This window comes from Typopeltis vanoorti, chromosome 13, assembly GCF_054136105.1.
Source record: "Typopeltis vanoorti isolate ZY-2024b chromosome 13, IOZ_Tvanoo_1.0, whole genome shotgun sequence".
In the NCBI taxonomy this organism is placed as follows: domain Eukaryota; kingdom Metazoa; phylum Arthropoda; class Arachnida; order Uropygi; family Thelyphonidae; genus Typopeltis; species Typopeltis vanoorti.
This window is the reverse complement of record NC_143561.1, coordinates 68848989-68872821: the sequence shown is the minus strand read 5'-3', so window position 1 is coordinate 68872821 and position 23833 is coordinate 68848989. Positions and strand designations below refer to the sequence as shown.

At 36.1% G+C, this 23833-nt stretch overlaps 1 protein-coding gene across 1 annotated transcript in view; it reads right to left on the bottom strand.

Moving 5' to 3' along the window:
- The window catches only part of beag (IC cytokine homolog beag), a 170225-nt gene that overhangs the window by 2905 nt on the left and 143487 nt on the right, over nt 1-23833 (bottom strand). The window contains exons 19-20 of the mRNA XM_090403298.1: nt 16923-17037; nt 3488-3549 (exon numbers count right to left, since the gene is read on the bottom strand). Coding sequence (XP_090259424.1) covers nt 3488-3549; nt 16923-17037 — 177 coding nt within the window. The remainder of the gene's footprint in view (nt 1-3487; nt 3550-16922; nt 17038-23833) is intronic.

Sequence of the window (23833 nt, the reverse complement as noted above, 5' to 3'; positions counted from 1 at the left end):
CTGGTGGCCACACTTCATAATTCAGAGAGCCTGGTCAGACTGTTGATCTCCAGATGAGTGGAGTAGAGTTATCATAGTTGTTCCCATCTATAAAAAAGGAAATAAAGATGCACTGGAGAATTAAAGTGAAATTTCTCTACTGTTTCAGGTAAGATTTATGCAAGCATACTTGAAAAGAGATTGAGAAACTTGGAGAAGAAAATGCTGCCAAACAGAGGTTGTCAAGATCAGATTTTCTTTTTACAACAAACAGTTGAGAAACCACAGGAATATGACAAGAATCTGTAGTAAAGTTTTGTAGATCTGGAAAAGGCATAAGGTGCACAGCTTTTCAAAACACTATAATTCCTAGTCTATATTAAGTTGTAAGTTAGCAGTTTGAATTGAAGGAAATACAGGAAGATTATGTAAAATCAGGTGTATGATACAGATGCACATTAAGAAAGAAAGTGGCATTAAACCTAATATCAGAACTGGGGATATCAAACTTAGCTCTTTGCTTTATGCAGATTTGCAGAATACATTGCACCTGATTCTCTTCTTTCTCTATTATTTCATCCACCACTGCTCTCTGGAACAGCCTTCCTTCATGAAGTATTCCCAAATCTGCAACTTTTCAAGAAAGATGGCAGTAAACTTCTTTCCCAACCTTCAACTGTACCCTACACATGACAGCGATGTGCTTAGAGGTTCTTAAACCACCTCTCATGTATAGGATCAATAAAGACTCCAAGATGCTTTGACATGCTGACTTATTAGCTATCATGAACTCTTTCTTTAACCTGCTATGGAGCTCTTATTTTTCTAACTTTGTATATGTTTTATTGGCTGAGTCAATATTTTATTCAGATTTCATTACTTCAGTCTCTAAGGTTTTGTTTTTTTCTTTTCAAATGCTTTCATTTTTCTATCAGATTTGTGTCTACAGTTCATATCTGAGAGTTCTTCAACTCTGATTCTTTTTCAAACTTTTAGGCCTCCCTCCCTCAATGGAATACTTAAATGGGAATGAATTCCTATTTCAAATCTCCTGTATTGTATCAGAGACTAAGCTGAAAATAGTACTATTATCAACAGTATGCACATTTTTATGTTGAAACCAGTATTGCTAATAATGATCAAACTATATCCTAGTGAGAAATCTAACAGATACTGCTGTTATTAGAATTATTAAAATTTCTCCAAGTTTTCCCAAAACATTTATCTGGAATTGATTTCTTACTTCTATTTAGATCATCAACAAAACTTAGCCCCCCCCCCCTTAAACACAGTAGTTCCTTCTCTTTGTCTACATCACTCTACTTAAAACTGGAAGTTTATCTTCATCCTATAGCTGTTCCCTTCTTTCCATAATTCCTCATGCCTAAATTAATCTTATTATTCACAGGTATCTCAGTTGTTTTGGTAGTCTCAGTAACATGATATTGCTGTAGGTCTTCTCTAAGTCCACTTCTTTTTCATCACTTCTTAAGCTGATGTCATCAATGCCATCCACGTAATGGCACATTTTCCTTGTGAAATTTTGGGAGTCCATAAATACCGGGGGGGTATGGAGTTATATGGTTTTAATTTGTTGGTGATTTCCACAGGCCAAGAAGTGACCTTCTTAAGGAGCCTGTAGAGTTTTCTAATTTGTGAGTTGGTGGGATTGTACTCGATCTAACAATAGATTACATAGGTAAGCTGAAATCTCTATTGTTAGATCGGGCCACTTACCTCCCTATCAAGTACAATCCCACCAACTCACAAATTAGAAAACTCCTCAGGCTCCTTAAGAATGTCACTTGTTGGCCAGTGGAAATCACCAACAAATTAAAACCATATAACTCCCCCCCCCCCGTATTTATGGACTCACAAAAATTCACAAGGAAAATGTGCCATTACATCCCATAGTGGATGGCATTGATTCCCCCACATACAAACTAGCTAAACATTTGGCCAAAGCTCTCTTAAGCTATACTGGCAACGCACCTTCATACATAAAAAACTCAGCCCACTTCAGCATAGAAAACCTTACACTCAAACACACTGACATAATGGTCAGCTCTGATGTCTCCTCCTTATTCACAAATATCCCACTCAAAGAATCCTTAGAGCTAATCCAAGCTAAATTTCCTCCTGATATCACAGCCCTATTTCAGTTCACAATGAACTCAGGCTATTTTGTTTGGCAAGGAAAATTCTACAAATAGAGGGGGACAGCCATGGGTTCTCCACTCTCCCCACCCTTAGCCAACTTTTATATGGAGACTTTTGAAGAGAAAGCTTTAAACTCTGTCCCACAAAAACCAACCATTTGGCTTCGCTATGTAGATGATGTATTCGCTAATTGGCCACATGGCTCCAATGCACTCCTCTCCTTCTTAACACACTTAAACAACCAACACCCCAGAATCAAATTCACCCTGGAAGAAGAAAAAAACAACTGCATTCCTTTCTTAGACACACTAGTCACCTGCCAGCCTGATGGAACCTTGGTTTTCTCAGTATATAGAAAACCCACCCATACAGGCAGTTACATTCACCAACAATCCCACCACCCCTCCTCACAACAATATGGAGTCATTAAGACACTACACAACAGGGCTAAACTTATCTGCTTGAATGACAATGCCCTAACCACATTCTCAACACTTTCTCAGCCAATGGCTATCCACCCCCCCAAAAAAATCCAAAAAATAATGAAACCAGTAAACCACAACCTCCCGCCCCCCTCACAACAAAGACTACTCTAAATTCATCACCATACCCTATATTCGAGGCACCTCGGAAAAAATCACAAAAATCCTAAAAAAACATAACTTCTTGTTACAGACCATATAAAAAATTGGCATCCCTTATCTGCTCTACTAAAGACCAACCTCCACCCCTAGACCTACCTGGTGTATACTAGGTCCCTTGCAGCTGTAAGCTATCCTACTTTGGCCAAACAGGCAGGACAGCAAATATCAGAATTTCAGAACACAAGGACTACATCCGTTTTCACCAATACAGCCACCATGGTCTTGCTGACCATGTGCTAGATACCTGCCATAGAATATGGTGGAAGAAAGCCAGGATAATACACCTTAGCAAATACAGATATGAAAGGCTTTTCATGGAATCAGCTTCAGCTCTAAGAAACAATCCAAACCTCAACAAATTTGGCTGCATGAGACTTCCTCAAATTTGGGAAACCTACATCAGAAGACCTTCAGCCCAATCGCCCAAGAATACCAACATTGCCTGCTAGAGGGCACCATCAGGACTTTAGGAGAAATAATAGCTTCCTACTTCTTCCTCACTTACTGTTTTGTTGTGCCTGCATGCACGTGTCTTGTACTTAAGTTCTTGAAAATGGCAACGTGACGTTGCCGAAATATAGAAATATATTAAAATTTATTTTAATGTATATCCTACTACGTTGTAATTTCTTTAAATTATATAGTGAGAATCTGCATAAACTGTTCCTGAATTCTATTTATAAATGTCATTAATGCATACTTACATCTCAACAGGGATATAAGCTTCAATCTCAGAAGCAGCTGCAGCTTTTCTTTTGTACATCAACTGAAAAAAAAAAAAAAAATGGTAGTACACTTCTAATTATCCAGAAAAAATTGAATAGTTTCTATATTTTAGTATTTAAATACCATTTTAATCAACAATATTATAAGAGAGGAACCAAAAAAGGTTTGTAATAATATCTACCATGAATTAGTGTCCGCAACAAGAAAATGTGCATGTAGATGGCAGTCTTGGTTATCTGTGACCATTAAGTAGAGAACTGTGAATTGCAGCAAGCAATAATTAGATGACACCAGGGCTAAATTACAGCAGTGAACAAAGTTAATCCAAACACTCACATTTTAAAGAAAAATTTTAAATTTCACAAGAAAATAAGTACAAAAATTAAATTTCAATTTTACCTAATAATTGATAGGTGCTCCTCTGTTCTTAATAAGTTCATTAATTTGCTTAGGCATGGACTCTACACACAAAACACATTTTTCTTATTTCTGCAGCTCGAAACCATACTTGTATAATGGAGTGTATTAAGTTATCCTTTGTATCACAATTTAATTTTCCAAGTCTCTTTTTCACTATGGCCCACAATTTTGCTATTGGGTTAATGTCAGGAGAGTTACTTGGCCATGGAAACAATTGGATGTTGTGATTTTTGAGGGCTCTTTCACTATATGACCTTCTTCCACTTCTCAACAGTTCAATCTTTGTACACTTTTGCCCACTGGAGCCTCTTTTTCTGCACAGCCTTCATCAACAGTTGTTTCTTTTTTGGTCTGTGGGCAGACCAAAAAAGAAACATCTCTATTCACTAACATCCCTGTGGAGGAAGTCATCAACATTTTAGGAAGTTTGCTCCCACAAGATATTACTTCTCTGTTCTGTCATTGTTTAACATCAAACTTTTTCACATGGAATAAAACCATATATCAGCAATTGACTGGCCTTGCAATGGGTAGCCCCCCCCCCCCTCTCCATCTTGTGCTGATCTCTTTATGGAGGATTTTGAAAGTAAAATCCTATCACAAGTAGACCCTAAACCCACAGTATGGTGGAGATACATGGACGATATTTTTATTGTTTGGAACCGCACAAAAAAAAGGACCTGTTAGACTTCCTAAACAAGATCAACTCTTTACACCACACAATCAAATTTACTCTAGAACTTAAAAAACATAACCAATTACCATTTCTGGACACTTTAATTAAGCTAACGAATGGTGGTATCAACCTCTCAGTTTACCGCAAACCTACCAATACAGGGCATTATTTACATTTCACTTCCTCCCACCACATTTCTCAGAAACTTAGCATTGTGCACATGCTGAAGAACCATACTTCTCTCCTTACAACAGAGCAACAGGACCTCCAGGAAGAACTATCCCTGATATCTAACAACCTTACCATGACTGGATTTCCTCGAAGACTCGTCCACAAGATACTTTTCTCTGACCCCCCCCACAAAGACAACGAGATGACATACGTTATATTTCTACCATCGTCATTCCATACTTAGGGACAGTTTCGAATAAGATTGCAAGACTCCTTAGACCACATAAAATAAGAGTGGCCTTTAAACCTACAGAAACGATTAGACAATTCTTAAGATCTCCAAAAGATAACCATCCTTTCTTCAAATATGCTGGAGTTTACAACATACCCTGCTTGTGCGGCTTGAATTATATCGGCCAGACTTGAAGGAGCCTTGAAATTAGGCAAAAAGAACATATTGGTGTCATAGTGGGATAGAAGCACAATTCCTTATATAGAGGAGGACTTCCGCTCCCGATTTATTAAAGAAGCCACAGCAGTTGCCTGCTGTACACACAACCTTAACAGGAACCAAGGACTAATCTTGCCCATGATCTGGAAGACCCTTATTAGATCTCTTAACTCAACAGAACTGAATTACATTGCCAACCATAGAACGTTCTTAAATAACAAGTGAGATCATGCACGCTCAATGCATGTTTTGTACGTGCTATGTTCTTTTGTCTAATATAATTTGAATCGGTTGATTATGGTTTGTAACAGTTTTTTACTTTTTTGTGCCTTACATCAGTTATGTACCCTGAAGGTGCCAACAGCCTTAGTTGGTAAAGCATAGTTGTTTATTATATGTACTTGATCAATATAGTCCCATTAGAAGTCTTTTTATATTTTTGTACTCTTTCTCAGCATCCATGGAGATGTATCCATTTTCTAGCTGCAGAAAATGAATGAACACTACAAATGTCAACTTGTTTACACTATTAATAAACATCATAGAGACAGTTAAAACACAGCACTCAAACAAAATAGTGAACTAAAACCAAAATTATTGTTGAGTGAACAAAAACCAAAACCTTGACTAAAATTAGGCTTGTTCGGATTAATTTGTTCACTACTGTATATGCTGAGTGAAGAAGCTCTAACAACAGCTGATTTTTTTTTTTTTTCTTGCATCAGAACTTGTGTGCTGGGGGGGGGGGGGGTTCATTCTGTTATTCATGGAATCTAATTGTAGTTGCCAAATGCTAAGTGTCATGCTGTTTCCCAGTTGCTGAAGATGAAAGTTAATATGTCAGTACTGATGATGGCATGTTCTTATAGAACCAGTTCAAAATAGGCTACACCTTTTGAAATTCCAACAAACACATAACAGGGACTTGTTCTTGAATAGACTCCTAATAGGACCCAAGAGATTATTAATATTATTACACAGAATATCCATGAGGATCCAAAGACTCATCATGAGAGGCCCACACTATCCACATAATACCTATCATACCTTTCCTCAAGAAGAGGTATGATAAGTGGAAAGGATTCACTGACAAAGCTCTTAACAGACTGTTGCAACCATTCTACTCATTCACCACAATCCAAGTGAAAAACCTAGTTCTGATGTCATTGCTAACCATACTCTTATTCAATTTCAGGAATGAGCTCCTATTCTTTCCCATCTAGCCAAGTACTGAAAAACTTTCCTCTGCATGAATCCTATAAAACCCTTTTGTAACTTATGTTTCTAGCATATTCCAGCTTTCCACCTAGCTTCTACAACTTCATAACCCTTAATCTATTCTCATAAGTAGCATTGGACAGATGACTCACGATCTTCGTCACTTGTCTCTGTATCCCTCTCACTTCCTCGTCATTTAGATACCCAGGTGAACAGACATGTGCACAGTAATCCAAATGTGACAGTATCAAAGCCTTATATAAAATGTTAACGTCCTTATCTTTGCTTGTTACTATATTCTTCAATAACCAAGTAATCCTACAAGCTACCCTGACCACTTTTGGAATATGTCCTCAGAACTTTCAATTCCCTATCCAACAAAACCTCAATCCCTAGCCTCAATTTTCTGGATCACAACTCCATCAGTGTAGTACACAGCTTGTAATCTTTTTCATCCCAAAATGTATAACTTTTTAATTTTCCACATTATACTGACACATGATATCTTCTGCCCATACTGTCAGCCTAATTTATTCTGCAAGCTCTCTAACAATGCCTTGATAAATGACACCCGATTTTGCATCATCAGAAAACAACTGAATACTTCCCATCAAATCATTTCCTGTATCATAGATATACAAATTAAATAGTAGTGTTTCAATTGCTGAGCCAGTCATGTCTTCTAGGACCTGCTCCTCCACATATTACTCTTTGATATCTGACCATCAGCTACCATTGTATCCATGATATCAGCTTCATATCCATCCCCCCCCACCCCCCAATGTACTTCAATTTGTATAGAAGAGTTCCATGTTGTATCCTCTCATCATGTAGCCATTCCCTTTATCCAAATCGAACATCATCTTATTAAAAACTAAATAAATAAATAAAACTAAATTACTAAAGTATGACCAACCCTTCACAAAGCTGTTGTCTCCCATTAATCACCCATTCCTGAACTCTATCTTTGGTCAACTTTTCCAATACTATCAAGCTACTGATCAATCTGTACTTTGCTACCTTGGAGCCTCCTTTATGCAATGAAATTATTTTTCTCCTTCCACTCCCTCGGGACTTGACAGACTATAAAGTCCCAAGTGAGTGGAATCTAATTGTGAAATCTAAGTGGAATCTAATCTAATCTGATATCTTATCTAATCCCATGCTTTATGTATTGAAATTCTGCAATATACGAAGTGTTTTCAATTCACCAACCCCTATTCCTACACCATGTACTACAGCAATATAGTTGTCACGTGGATGTAGATCCCTGCAAAAAGTGGTCGCTCAGTAACTTCATTATTGTGTCTGCTCCTGTCACCTTCCTACCATCAGCACTCATCAAAGTTAGTCTTCTATAGTCATTCTTGCTTTTACTAAGAGTGCTTTCACTAAAGTGACAGCACTCTTATTTCCTTTGGCCTATTGGCTCTAACTTCCACTTATAATTTGGTTTTTTCTTCCTTACCATGCTGGTGTCACCATTCTTGGTTGTAACTTGCATTATTCATGAGTTGCTCATTACCTTCCTCCTTACAAACCTCTGCAATATTTTCTTTTTTTGCCTTTCCTACTTATTGATAGTACTCATTCTTCTCACTCCTACTTTATTTATCTTCTTTATCTTGGGTATAGAGTTTAATACTGCCTCCTTGAGATGCTCCTTGGCCATCTCCCAATGTATATTCTTATGCCCAAGGCAAAAAAATCTGCAAGCTACATCCTAAGTCTGTCATAATCACCTATCATGTGGTTTCACATCTGACAACTTAACTGGTGAAAACCGTAGATCACTTGTGGAGGCTACCTTAGTTCTGGATAGATCCTCTGATGCTGTCACCAGACAGCACTCTCAAACCATAAGTATTACTCTCAATCGCATGCTGTTTCAAGTAAATCTCTTAGTAGAAAAAAATTCCATTTCCTTTCTGCCATGTGATTCCTCCTTGTCATCTATGTTCCTCACAATAACTACACTTCTACAATCATACTAACTTGCAAATACATGTCTTCTACATCTTCCCTGTTACGCACTGTCAGCAATTCAACTGTATATGTTGCCCTCTCGACCTTTATTTCACACAGATTGTCTCAAATGCACTGCTTTCCATCTATCTTTCCGATGACCCACTACTCTTTTCTGACTTCAATTTATCAGCTACTAGCTGGGCCCTCCTGCTTTGCTGAGGTGAACTTGTACTGTCAATGGTTCACTTCAGGTTGCTGTTGGTGCTTTTGTCATGGTGTACAATTGCGAGCATTATAACTTACTTACTTACTGTCCTCTTCTGTCAGGGACAAGCTGAGTCCTCCATGTTTTCCACAACAACAACAACAACATCCAGGAGTCTCAGTTTCTTGCATGGCTGGTGAGCTGGCTATAGGTTGGTAATCCAGAGTTAACCTTTATTGATGTTATCCATTTGGTTCTTGGTCTTCTTTTTTTTTTTCTTTTTTCTTCTAATCTTGCATACAGAGTGAGTTAGTCTTTTTGGCGGCATTCTCTCGACATGTCCATACCACTGAAGTTGTCTTCTTTTGATCTTTTCTATTAATGAGTTAGTATAGTTTAGGTCTTGTCTTACAGTTTCATTTGTTTCTTTTCTGTCCATTTTGTTTTATTTATTTTTCTGAGACATTTCATCTCGAAAGCCTCTAGTTTTCGTATCTCTGTCTTCTTGAGTGTCCAAGTTTCTCAAGCATATAGCACAGTGGGTATTATAATTACATTATATAATTTTATTTTTAGAGGTTTGGAGATTTTATCATTTTTCCAGATTTTACCTAGCTTATTAAATGATGGCCATGCAGTCGATATTCTATGTTTAATAGTGGTCATAGTATCTAAATGTTCTGTTATTAATGTTCCTAAATAGTTGAATTATTTTACCTGAATGTTGAAGGAGAAGTTTACTTTATCTTTTCCAATTACCAAGATTTTTGGTTTGTCCATATTTATGGTCATGCTGTATTGTTTAATTTGGTTATTATGTTTACCATTTTTTCTTTTGTGTCCACTATCATTTCCTATTATTAAATTCTCAAGACTGCTAATTCAAGAATATGCTACATATAACTGCCCATTTCGAAACATTATTATTATTATTATTATTATTATCTGAGACCTCCAGGCAGTCAAGGACGCTATAAATCATCCAAACCAGCTGTCATACTTTCCCTTAAATTTATTCATACTAGATGCACTCACTATCCCTAAAAGCAAATTATTCCACTCACTCACTGCTCTCTGGGGAAAAAACCTAACTCTTACCCGTTTCTTGACTGTGAACAAACTTAACTCCCATGGATGCCCCTGTGTTCTCTCCCCACCTCCCATAGAATGAAAAATTTCATCAGACGATATCCTATAACACCCATTCAAAAGTTTATAGACCTCTATCTTATTACCCCTCTTTCTCCTGTTAACCAGAGTCTGCAATACACATACTTGCAATCTGTCCTCATAATCTAAATCCCCATAATCTGGATATAATCTTTGTAACTCTTCTTTGCACCCTTTCCATAGCTTCTTTATCCCCTTGGAACCCAGGAGACCAAATTTGTACACAATAATCCAGGTGTGGTCTTATCAAAGCCTTATAAATCAGGCAAAATGACTCCCTTATCCTTACATATTAAGGTCCGCTTCAACATTGCAATTATCCTCCGAGTTGTATTTGCAACTTTTGCTATGTGACCTTTGAAGTTCAAATTCCTGCCTGCCAATATGCCAAGATCCCGTGCCTCCTCAGTTTCTTGTAGCATAACCCTGCTAATAACCAGATTAGAGTTCCAGCAGCTTATATGCTGCTGGAACTCTAATCACAATAAAGTGCATAACTTTACACTTACTAACATTAAACTGACAGCCATTTTTGTTTGCCTAAATTTCCAGCCTATTCAAATCATTTTGTAATTGCTGAATATCAGTAGCATCCCTGATGGCTCTGCCTATCTTCGTCATCGGCAAACAATTGCACATCCGATGTTAGACCCTGCCTGATGTCATTAATGTACAGATTGAACAATAATGGTCCAAGGATTGAACCCTGAGGTACACCACCAGGCACTTTAAACCTTGCAGATTTACACCCACTGTATACCACTTTTTGATATCTGTCTGTCAACCATCCCCTGATCCAAGTCAAGAGTTTATATTCCAATCCCATATTCTCCAGTTTATGCAACAGCCTTTCATGTGGTATTCTATCAAATGCCTTAGAAAAATCCAACATTATCATAGTGTATCCATTCCCTTTATCCAACTCAGCCATAACATTGTTATAAAAATATGAGCAAATTCCTAAAACATGACCTTCCTTTAGTAAACCTATGCTGCTCCTTACGGAGTATAGCTTGTTTGTCTACCCATTTCTGTATGCAAGTTCTTACCAACTTCTCTAAAATCTTCACTACCACACCAGAGATACTAATAGGTCAACAGTTAGACACATCAGTTTTTACACCACCCTTGTACAATGGAACTATCATACATTCCTTCCATTCCTGAGCTGAGACTCAAGTTATACAAACATGTGAAAAGCCTAGCCAATTTGGCTGAACATTCCTTCAGCAAACAGGCTGATATTTCATCTGTCCCTATAGACAAATTCTTATCCAGGTTATGCAACACTCTTCAACCTCATTTTCATGCACATCTAACTCTTCATCCAATGTAACGGTAGCACTATGCACCATGTTACATACATCTGGTTGATATATCTTAGCAAAGTGAGCACTCATTAACTGAATAATCTCATTAGAATCGCGTACCATCTGCATTCAATAAAGTTATTCTTTCACATTCATTCTTTCTTTTGCTTGCAGCATAACAATAAAATTCTTTTGGATTGGCTTTAGCTAGCATGGCCAATATCTTTTCATACTCCGATTTAGCTTTCTACACAATACTCATTACTTTTCTGGTCTGAGCTTTATATATTTCATAACTCCTCTCACTCTCATGATATTCTTTCCACATCATCTTCTTGTGCATGTCTTGCTTAATAATGTTGTACATCCATTTTATTCCCAAACTATTTATTCTTCGAACACTAGAGATACATTCAGATACCGCCTCATTTAATCACTTTTTCAAAGATTTCCATGCATTGCTGACATTTTTCCCCATTCAATAACTGATACCATGGGACATTCACCTCTTAAATCAAAAACCTGCATATCAAACTCTGTCCTTGGGCTTTATTAATCATCATATCTATTAATCACACCTTATTACTAAAATACTTCTTGGCATCTTTAATTTATAATATAACCAAGTCAAAAAAAACTTTCAACATCTTTCTGTAATCCAGAACTGATAAGATCTCAATAAAGATCAAAACAGGTCTGGGTAGTGGCCATTTCCATATCCATAATGCGTAGCATTATCTGTACATGTCCATAAGGATGTATTTTAGTAGTAAAGTGTGACACTTTTTGACTACTTGTATTTGGAAATATGACTTCTGCATTACTTCAACCTTGGTATCACATCTGGGTCTGCCTCCCACTGATGAGATCTCAATAAAGATCAAAACAGGTCTGGGTAGTGGCCATTTCCATAATGCGTAGCATTATCTGTACATGTCCATAAGAATGTGTGCATTGCATTATGGGATACTAAGGCAAATGATATGAAGTCATTGGCCTCTATATACAAGAAGCCAATCATGAAGTTACTTCACATGCAAATTTTGTTTGCTTATGCTTGGATAAAGGATGAAACCATTAATATAATTTCTTGGCATCTTTAATTTAATGTATGATGTCTGAGGAAGCTCATCTGCAATTTTAAAGGAATTCTGGCATATGATCTATTGCAATGTTCAATTTTTGTTGTAAAATGAGGTGTCTGGACATTTTTTTCCACATAGGGTATCGGCAAGGTCTTAATTTCAACAGTGTGTTACTAACACTAAGGATCAAGGAAATTGTTGGGATATTAATATATCATTTCTGGATATGTATCCCCAAGGAGTGTAAAAGATACTATAATAGTACCAGAAAATTAAGTTTACATTATTACTGTTTTTTAAAAAACAATTTCATTCCAAATTATTCCATTATTTGTTATCAAGTTTCCAACACTTTCAGATTTTATATTCAAGTTCACTAAGGAACTACTAACTACACCAATCCATCTAAGCTCATTCTTTCTCTGGTTCTTTTTTTTTTTTTTTTTTTTTTTAACTGCTATCCTGGTATCAAATAACTGTTTTGCTAAATAACTTGTCTTACATTTTTTTTAAAGTGCCCACACTTAAACACCTTACATTAGCTCAGCCACAAAGACATTCCTGAATGATGTCCGGTTCCTTTCTAATATCCTTATTTTTAATATGATTTTACCATTAAAACATGTTCATCCTCCTAATTTCCCTTGGAAACCTCATATATATGTCATTAGTTTTCAATTTTAACAGTTCTTAATAGCATTTAATAATATGGATATACACAACTTTACTACTTACAAAGAAATATATGATTTATGCATTGATTTAACCTTTGTATTTCCTGGGTCTGGCTCCCACCGATGAGACCTCAATAAAAGTCGAAACATGTCTGACCTTCCCATAAAGTTTTTGCATTTTAATGAGACAACTGATGTGGAGGCCACAGCCTCTCTATATATAGGTAGACTAGTTATGAAGATGCTTCACGTGCATACTTTGTTTGCTTATGCTTCGATAAAGGATTAAAACAAGAATGTAATTTCTTTGTAACACAGTGGTAAATTTTTCACATTAAATTTAGGCATAAAATAATTAAAACTAAGTTTCAAATTTAACCTTGATGACTTTAAAGTCATTCATATCTAGAAATATAAAGAGGAAATATCCAAACAATTACTGAAGACAATGACGTATAGAAAAGCTGTGCAGAATTTAAAACAAAAGTGATGAATGTTGTAAATAACTGCCTAGGACAAATAAGAAAGCTAATAAACTCTGGGTCAATAATGAGAGTTTTGGACACTTGGAGAAGAAAAAAAAAGACTAAACTATCATCATCATCAAATTCCTGCCATGCACCCTCAAGGGGTTAACAGGATATGATAATACTACATGAAAAATTTACATCATTACTAACTTCCTATCTACAATTTTCCTCCAAATCAGTCTGTTACTTGTCAAGACTCCAACATTACCAGATCTTATATTTCTATCTTTGAAGGCACTTTGTACCGTATCAATCCACCTATATCTTGGTCTTCCTCTGGGTCGTTTTGCTGCCAACTTGGCAGAGAACACTTGTTTTGTTAATCTTTCTTCGCCCATTCTGTTTAAGTGACCATAACACCTGAGATTAGCTCTGCTAACGCATTCCTGGATGCTGACAATGTCAAGTTCTTTCCTAATATCCTCGTTTTTAATATGATATTGCCATTGATGCCATCTGTTCATGCCTCTAATCTTTCTCAGGACTCTCATATCTGGGGTCTCTAGCCTTTGCTCAAGTGTTTTACTTCTGACCCAGCTCTCAGATCCATAAGTTAAAACTGGTTTGAACACTGTCTTGTATACAGCTAATTTAGTGTTCTGACTAATTTCTCTCTTATTCCATATGAATTTATTCAATTGACTTCCCACCATACCAGCTCTGCTGATTCTGTTGTCTATTTCTATATTTAATTTACCATCTTCAGTAAAAATCGTGCCTAGGTAGCTGAAATGTTTTACTTGTTCCACAGGTTCTCCATTCACAACACAGTTGACATTTTCAATGATTCTGACTATTTTCATTGTCTTTGTCTTTTTATTGCTGACCTTCATACCATATCTATTACAACAGCTATTCAATTTAGTCAGAGAATCTTGCAGACTTATAGCGGATTTATTTAGAAGTATAACATCATCCGCATAAAGCAAAGAGCTGACATTAACATCTCCAATTTTGATATCAGGTTTAATACCACATTCCTTCATAATGTGATCCATATAGATGACGAATAACAGACGGGATAATGTACATCCTTGTCTCACACCAGATTTAACATTAAACCATCTTCCTGTACTTCCTTCAATTCTAACTGCTGACTTACAACTCAAATAGAGACTAAGTATTGCTTAATATAATGACCCATTGACACCATATAACTGTAGCGTATTGAATAGCTTCTCTCTTGGCACCTTCTCATATGCCTTTTCCAAATCGACAAAACTTAAATACAGATCTTTGTTATATTCCCATGCTTTCTCAACTATTTGTCGTAAAGTGAAGATCTGATCCTGACAGCCTCTATTTGGCCTGAATCCAGCTTGTTCTATACCAAGCTTTTCTTCCACAATTCTTCTCAACAGTTTCTCAAGTATACTTGCATATATCTTACCAGGAACATTCAGTAGGGATATACCTCTGTAATTCTCACATTCAGTTTTATTTCCCTTCTTATAAATGGGTACTATGAGAGCTCTACTCCAATCATCGGGAATTCGTCCCTCTGTCCAGGCATTCTGAACTATGCAGTGCAGCCCCTGTAAGACTTTTATACCACCATACTTCAGCATTTCTGGTCGAATATCGTCTACTCCTGCTGCCTTTCCGCATTTCAAGACATTGATGGCTTTTTCTACTTCAAGTATGGATATGTATTCCTGACTGCATGCCTGGTCAGCGTTTTTTATCACTGTGCTGTCATCACTGCTTGTTTCATTTAGCAGTTTTTCAAAGTAATTACTCCATACTTCAAGGATATCTTTTTCTCCTGTTTGCATTTCACCTTTATCATCTCTAATTCCTTTTACAGCACTCTTTCCTCCATTCCTAAGCTTCTTCAACAACCTCCAGAATATTTTGCCACCTTCTTGATATTTATTTTCTATATTCTTGCCAAAGTCCTCCCATGACTTTTGTTTAGCTAGTTTTACACACTGTTTAGCTTTCTTACATTTGTCTCTGTATTTTGTAAGAGTAAAAGCTGACTTATTTGCCAGGAACTTTTGATATGCTTTCTTCTTTTCCTTCACTGCCTCTTTAACTTCCTGTGTCCACCAGGGAGTTCTGATTTTTTTATCCTTGCAGACAACCTCACTACATGCCTCTCTGGCAGAATCAATCAATGTTTCCTTCAGAGTTTGCCACTGAATCTCCAAGGTTTGATTCCTGTTCTCAAACTCTTTCATTTTCTTTTCAATAATATTTCTGTATTTTAGTCTACAGTTCACATCTGAGAGCTGCTCAACTTTTATTCGCTTTAAAACATTCTTACATCTCATTCTTTTCAATATGAAATTCAATTTTATCCTGCTCAAGACTAAATAGTGATCACTTCCAATTTCAAATCCTCTGTACACTCTGATGTCCTGCACTAGGGAGAACACATCACTATGAACTATAACATAGTCAATGAGACTTTTCTTATTCCTAGCCTCTTCTCTCCATGTGAATTTGTGCACATTTTTATGTTGGAACATGGTGTTAGTAATAACCAGTCCATGTCCTGAGCAGAAATCCAACAGGTATTTGCCATTATTATTAGCTTTACTCTTTTCTCCAAATTTTCCCCAAACATTTTTGTATGTCTGACAATCACTTCCTACTCTGCTATTTAGATCCCCAACAAGGACCGTTTCCTTTTTCATTCTGTCAGTAGCTTTCTCTAGAGCCTCAAAAAATTCCTCCACTTCTACCTTAGTAGAGCCTTCTGTGGGACCATAGGCACAAATAAGTCTCATTGTCCAGTTCTCTATTCTGATATTTGCCCAAATCACTCTACTTGACACTGCCTGCCATTTAAGAAGATGAGCCTCGTATTTTGTGTTGAATACTTCTTTTTTGTTTCAGTCACTCCTATTATGTCGATCTGGTACTTATCTAATTCCTCCGCTAGCTCCGTTTCTTTGCCATACAGGCTTCTTATGTTGATAGTACCGATCTTTAACTCTGGTGATGTTGAGTTGGGTGTGTTTTCAGATTTGTTCCAGTAGCTGACTTTTTGCTGTTCTCCCTTGTTCCCTGGCGAAAACAACGGGGGCCTTGTTTAACCGGGCAAAGCCCTAGACAGCATGAAATTTTGTCATGTTGTACCATCATTTGTATTTTGGTTTAACCAATAGGAATACAATTTGGTCGGCTAAATTCCAAATTGCCAGCCCATCCTCTTTCGTTCAGTAACCAGGTAGATACCCAACATAGTGCACCATGAGATAGTGAGGATTGGACATTAAGTCAGAAGCCCTGGTCGGTTCTCTGCATTCCTTTAAAGGCTATGTGGAGGTCTCCTCTGAGTTATACAGCTTTGACCCTTACTAACGCAAAGCTCATTATATAATTTTACAAAATAATATTGATAGACTGCGTAAGAGAGCCAAAGCTGTCTTACACAGTCTATTTTGTATAATAGAAAGTTACCTACAAGAAAATTTTCCCCCCCCAAATGTTGTAATAGTTGCTGTATAAGGATTTTGAAGCTCTTTATGTGTTTATTAATAAAATGCAAAATTAATTTCAATCTATGAAATGCTTTTAAACATACTTGGTTAATTTTCTGTAGCTCTCTATCTAGCTTTGTCTTCTCATCTTTCTTTCCTGTACCTGTACGCCTAGTCTTTCTACCATCAGCCATTTTAACACCATACTGAAATGCTGCCCTGCAAAAATTAAACAACATAATCTTAATAAGTAAGAAAAAGGTGCTTTAATTTTTCCTAGATATAATGAACTGTAAATAAAATTTTACTTCACCTTCTATGAAGAAAAATTAGGAATCATATTCATATTCCAAACAATAATCCTGTACAGAAACTTTGGCTTTAATTGCTGTAATATAGTAAATGCACAACATGACAAACACCACTATAGTGAAATGATGCACTATAATGAATGAGTGAAAAGTTCTGCCTAAGTTCCATTGAACCAAAACTATTTTAAGCTCACTATTATAAACAGTAAAAGCTCAAAAACCTTCAGATAGCAAACCAAATTTCCTAACAAATGGTGTCATAATTAGTAGACAAAGGAAATGGCAGGAATCATGCATAAACAAAGGAAACAACAGTAAAAAGAGAACAAAGGAAATCATGGGATATGCAATTCATGATAGAGGAGAAGTGCTTTTACCTCAGTCATTGATGCAAGAGAGATCTTTGGGTGGTGTTACAATTGTATCATCTGGATACGAGTGGTGGAAACATTGATGGACACAAGTTGCACTCAAATGGTCTTGATGAGGCCACTGAGATACGAGGGAAGCAAGTTTTTAGCATTTGGCTCTTTCAAAATAAGATTTAGATTTGTTGATAGTTTTACCATGATTGTTACAAGCAGCGTTGTATGCAGAATGTATAGCTGGAATCGTTGCTTCTGTCGAGAGAGAGGACGTATTAGAAATATTTTTGCCAGTATTATTCCACATGAAAGTACCAGATGGGATAGAATAATATTTACTGGCTACTCTAGAATGCAAGAAAAACACAGAACACAAGAATTTTCACATCATTAGGAGAAATAAACAATGGAAAGAGCATTTGCTACGACATTGGTTACAGGTACATGGTTTGTTGCAAACTACTGTAACTGCACGTATATCATGTTGAATTAGAGTAAAATCATCTGATGTAAAATCTGATCTGATGTAAAATCATCCTTTGTTTTTTGTTGCACTGCTGGGGATGTTTGATCATTTCAGCTGGTTCCTTGAATGCTCTGGAGGGGATGGGGGAACTGTAATCTCTATGTGAAGCATTTTGGTTTGTTGCCATAATACTTGATGTTTGGTGTCATTTGGGTTGAAGGCCTTCATTCCAGTAAGAAAATTATTTCTGTTACTCGGTCTGAGCAGGTTTGGATATGGGAAACAGATACAGTCAGACCACAGAAAGGAGGGGAAGAAGTCACAGACATCTTTGCAATGCCAGAAGTGAGAATGGCTGGGTGAAGGCTCAATGAATCATTAAGTTTTACTAAAAGGAGAACTGAATCTACAGTATGTTTGGAAGGAAGATAATTGAGAAGAGATCTAGGGTGCTAGTAGAGTGATGAGGCTTGTCTGGTATTTATTCTGGTAGGTAAATGAACTATCTGCATAAAGTCATTAAGGACACTAAGATATTTGCTAATGGCAAATACTTAGGTGTCCCTGCCTTCTTGACCAGTTTGAGTTATGCATTAGCGAGGAAGATGACCTCACTAGTTGGGTATTTCAATTGCAGAAAATCCAGCTCTGGAGATAGGAAGTCAAAGAGGTCAGAATGATTATCAGACAGCAAGCAACAAAATTTGGTTAAGGTTAAATGGTGGAAAGTTCTACATTCTCTGACATGGGATGTCAGATAGTACTATTTGGATGTCAGATCTAGGTCTGGTTTGGATGACTGCAAACAGTGGTGGACATCACTTATGTTGCTGTTAAGGCAGTGAATGTGAGGAGAACTTTTTTTTTTTTTTTTTTTTTTTTTTTTGAAAGAATTTTTTTGGGGGGAAGGTTGTTTGTTGCTTTTTGGTTTTTAATTTTTTTCTGGGAGATTTTTTGTAATCTGAAGTAAAACTGGTTACACTGTATTTCACTGTTGGTAAGAAAAGTTAAAGAGCATGCAATGAGAGGTGAGAGACTTGCAAACATACTCCCACACAGAGGAAACTCTGTCTCCTGTCTGTACATGGCTTTGACAGTTTTCCCTGCATACTTGGATCCTTTCTAAGAATGATCTGAGGACAATAAGTAGCAATAATTTGAGTGTAGCAGTGTTCAGTGCTTGGTTCTGTAAGTGTTTTTTATAAAAAGAGAGAATAAGATGTGGGATGAGGAGGAATCACTGTTAGCAAATCCATATGTTTGTATATTATAAAGCATGTACTGTAAAACTAAATAATTCAAATCTAGTGGGGAAGAATTGGGACTTTTTAAAATCATGCATTTTTGTTACTTATCTTCTTTGTGCCCTATGACACATAAGGCCAAGGTCTGTTTCTTCCAGATACCTGTGTGCCACTAATTCTGCTTTTCTCTCCAGTACTCCCAACCAGCTATTCTTCTTTCCTTTTCTGTCATTCTCTGCCAAGTTAATTTGGCCTTCCCCTTTTCCTTCTGGAATCTATGTCAAAACTATCTTGGAATCTCATAGCTGTCCATTCTCAGTACATGTCCAGTCGATTTCAATCTGTACTTGGTGATTTCACTGATACTTTTTTTGCACAGTAATTTATATCATTCAATGTTTGTTGGGGCCAAAATATTTTTAATATTTTTGTAGACAATTTGTTTGAAAACTATTTAATTCAGCTTCCTGTTTTTTGGTCAATTTCCATAACAATAAGGCATTAACAATGCTACTAAAGATCTTTATTTTTGTATAATATTTGGATGATTTCCATATAGTATAAAATTTTTAACTTCTATTATGATGATTAATTTTAATTTCTTTGTGGCACATCTGCTGTTATTACTATTATTATCATACGAGCACCTCCATGGAGTCTGAAGACCTGCAGGAGACCCAGTCTATCATATCTCTCCTTTTACCCATTCCACTCATTCACAACTCTCCAAGCAAAAAATCTAGTCCCTACACCCCTAATAACCACACTTTTATTCAACTTCCAGGGATGACCCTTTGTCTGCACACCCCCCCCTCTAACCAAGTGCTGAAACATTTCCCCTATATCTGTCCTATTCTATAAAACCCTTTAAGCAACTTAAATGTTTCTATCATATCCCTCTCTTTTTCTCCTATCAACCATCTTCTGCAATCCACACACCTTTAATCATAGGGAAATTCCACAGGCCACTCACCATCTTGGTCACTTACCTCTGAATCCTCTCCAGCACTTCCTCATCCCCAAGAAACCCTGTTCAATTTAAGAACTTTTGTTTTATTACAGCTGACCCTTCGTAAGGATTAGGGGGTGCCAACCTCCCGCTTGTTTGAAAATCCGCATATAACTTTTGACTCCCCAAAAACTTACCTACTAATAGCCTACTGTTGACTGGAAGCCTAACCAATAACATAAACAGTTGATTAAGACATATTTTATTGGGCATGTATGTATATATAATGTATTCTTACAATAAAGTAAGATAGAGAAAATAAAACATTATTAAGAAAATCATAAGGAAGAGAAAATGCATTTACAGTACTATACTATATTTATAGATACCTTAAGTTTATGTTACCTGTTTACAAGATGAATTGTATGTCTGTCAGTACCTATATTAATATTGTCTGATATGATACAAAACACCATAGATACTATAAGTATTACTAACACTAGACATCAAAAATGAAAAGATAATATGAAAAAGAAATTCATATTTAATTACAGGTATATTCATGCATTGATAACAAAGAAGCAGCATAATTTTATGGTAGGCTAGTGCAATCGATACGACTGCTTCACAGTAGCCTAGCCCATACACTAATGAATGAATCATTATAAAAATTTATTTTATTCTATGCTAATTAATTAACATAAAATAAAAATTTTTATTTTTTATGCAGTTATAATTTTTATTAATTTTGCTTCTCTCTCCAGTACTCCCAACCAGCCAGTCTTCTTTCCTTTTCTGTCATTCCCTGCCAAGTTAATTAGGCCTTTCTCTTTTCCTTTGAATCTATGTCAAAACTATCTTGGAATCTCTCAGCTGTCCAATCGATTTCAATCTGTACTTGGTGATTTCACTGATATTTTTTTTGCACAGTAATTTATATCATTCAATGTTTGGGGCCAAAATATTTTTAATATTTTTGCAGACAATTTGTTTGAAAACTATTTAATTCAGCTTCCTGTTTTTTGGTCAATTTCCATAATAATACAGCATTAACAATGCTGCTAAAGATCTTTATTTTTATATGATATTTGGATGATTTTTTTCCATATAGTATGTAAAATTTTTTACTTCTATCACGTTGCTTAATTTTAATTTCTTTGTGGCACATTTGCTGTTATTATTATTATTATTATTATACAAGCACCTCCATGAAGTCTGAAGACTCAGCCAATCTATCCACATAATCTATCATATCTCTCCTTAAACCCATTAACAGACAAAGCACTCACAACTGACTCTGGCAACCCATTCCACTCATTCACAACTCTTCAAGCAAAAAATCTAGTCCTTACACCCCCTACTAACCACACTTTTATAAATATATAAGTATATAAATAAATATATACTTATTTATATACTTATATACCAAGAAGGTGGCAAAATATTCTGGAGGTTGTTGAAGAAGCTTAGGAATGGAGGAAAGAGTGCTGTAAAAGGAATTAGAGATGATAAAGGTGAAATGAAAACAGGAGAAAAAGATATCCTTGAAGTATGGAGTAATTATTTTGAAAAACTGCTAAATGAAACAAGCAGTGATGACAGCACAGTGATAAAAAACACTGACCAGGCATGCAGTCAGGAATACATATCCATACTTGAAGTAGAAAAAGCCATCAAAGGCTTGAAATGTGGAAAGGCAGCAGGAGTAGATGATATTCGACCAGAAATGCTGAAGTATGGTGGTATAAGAGTCTTACAGTGGCTGCACTGCATAGTTCAGAAAGCCTGGACAGAGGGACGAATTCCTGATGATTGGAGTAGAGCTCTCATAGTACCCATATATAAAAAGGGAAATAAAACTGAATGTGAGAATTACAGAGGTATTTCCCTACTGAGTGTTCCTGGCAAGATCTATGCAAGTATACTTGAGAAACGGTTGAGAAGAATTGTGGAAGAAAAGCTTGGTGAAGAACAAGCTGGATTCAGGCCAAATAGAGGCTGTCAGGATCAGATCTTCACTTTACGACAAATAGTCGAGAAAGCATGGAAATATAACAAAGATCTGTATTTAAGTTTTGTCGATTTGGAAAAGGCATATGACAAGGTGCCAAGAGAGAAGCTATTCAATACGCTGCAGTTATATGGTGTCAATGGGGAATTATATCAAGCAATATTTAGTCTTTATTTGAGTTGTGAGTCAGCAGTTAGAATTGAAGGAAGTACAGGAAGATGGTTTAATGTTAAATCTGGTGTGAGACAAGGATGTACATTATCCCCTCTGTTATTTATTATCTATATGGATCACATTATGAAGGAATGTGGTATTAAACCTGATATCAAAATTGGAGATGTTAATGTCAGCTCTTTGCTTTATGCGGATGATGTTATACTTCTAAATAAATCCGCTACAAGTCTGCAAGATTCTCTGACTAAATTGAATAGCTGTTGTAATAGATATGGTATGAAGGTCAGCAATAAAAAGACAAAGACAATGAAAATAGGCAGAATCATTGAAAATGTCAACTGTGTTGTGAATGGAGAACCTGTGGAACAAGTAAAACATTTCAGCTACTTAGGCACAATTTTTACTGAAGATGGTAAACTAAATATAGAAATAGACAACAGAATCAGCAAAGCTGGTATCGTGGGAAGTCAATTGAATAAATTCATATGGAATAAGAAAGAAATTAGCCGGAACACTAAATTAGCTGTATACAAGACTGTGTTCAAACCAATTTTAACTTATGGATCTGAGAGCTGGGTCAGAAGTAAAACACTTGACCAAAGACTAGAGACCGCAGATATGAGAGTCCTGAGAAAGATTAGAGGCGTGAACAGATGGCATCAATGGCAATATCATATTAAAAATGAGGATATTAGGAAAGAACTTGACATTGTCAGCATCCAGGAATGCGTTAGCAGAGCTAATCTCAGATGGTATGGTCACTTAAATAGAATGGGAGAGGAAAGATTAGCAAAACAAGTGTTCTCTGCCATGTTGGCAGGAAAACGACCCAGAGGAAGACCAAGATATAGGTGGATTGATACGGTACAAAGTGCCTTAGACGATAGAAATATAAGATCTGATAATGTTGGAGTCTTGACAAGTAACAGACTGATTTGGAGGAAAATTGTAGATAGGAAGTTAGTAATGATGTAATTTTTTCATGTAGTACTGTCATATCCTGTACACCTCTTGAGGGTACATGGCAGGAATTTGATGATGATGATGATGATAAATAAATATACTTCTGTATATTTATTTTAAGACCAACATTTTTTAGCTGTGTTATATAATGCTTCTGATTTTGCTTGTATATCAGTATTTTATAACAAAACTATGTTGTCTGCATAATCTAGATCTTCCAACTGTGATATAGGTTTCCATTCAATTCTTCTTACACCTATAACTTTTCTTATAATCCAATCGGAGACTATGTTAAACAGTAAACCAGTAAAATTGTTGTATAATGAGCTTCTGAATTCTATGCTTTGTTTAATAATGTTCCTTAAAGTAAAAATATATGTATAGTACTCCCATCTGAAAATACTCCATTCTAAAACCAACTTGCTCATGCCTTAATATCTTTTCTATTTCACTTTTAAACTTATTTATCCATAGTTTACAAAATATTTTTGTAGGTACTAAGAACAGACTAACTCTTCTGCAAATTTCACAT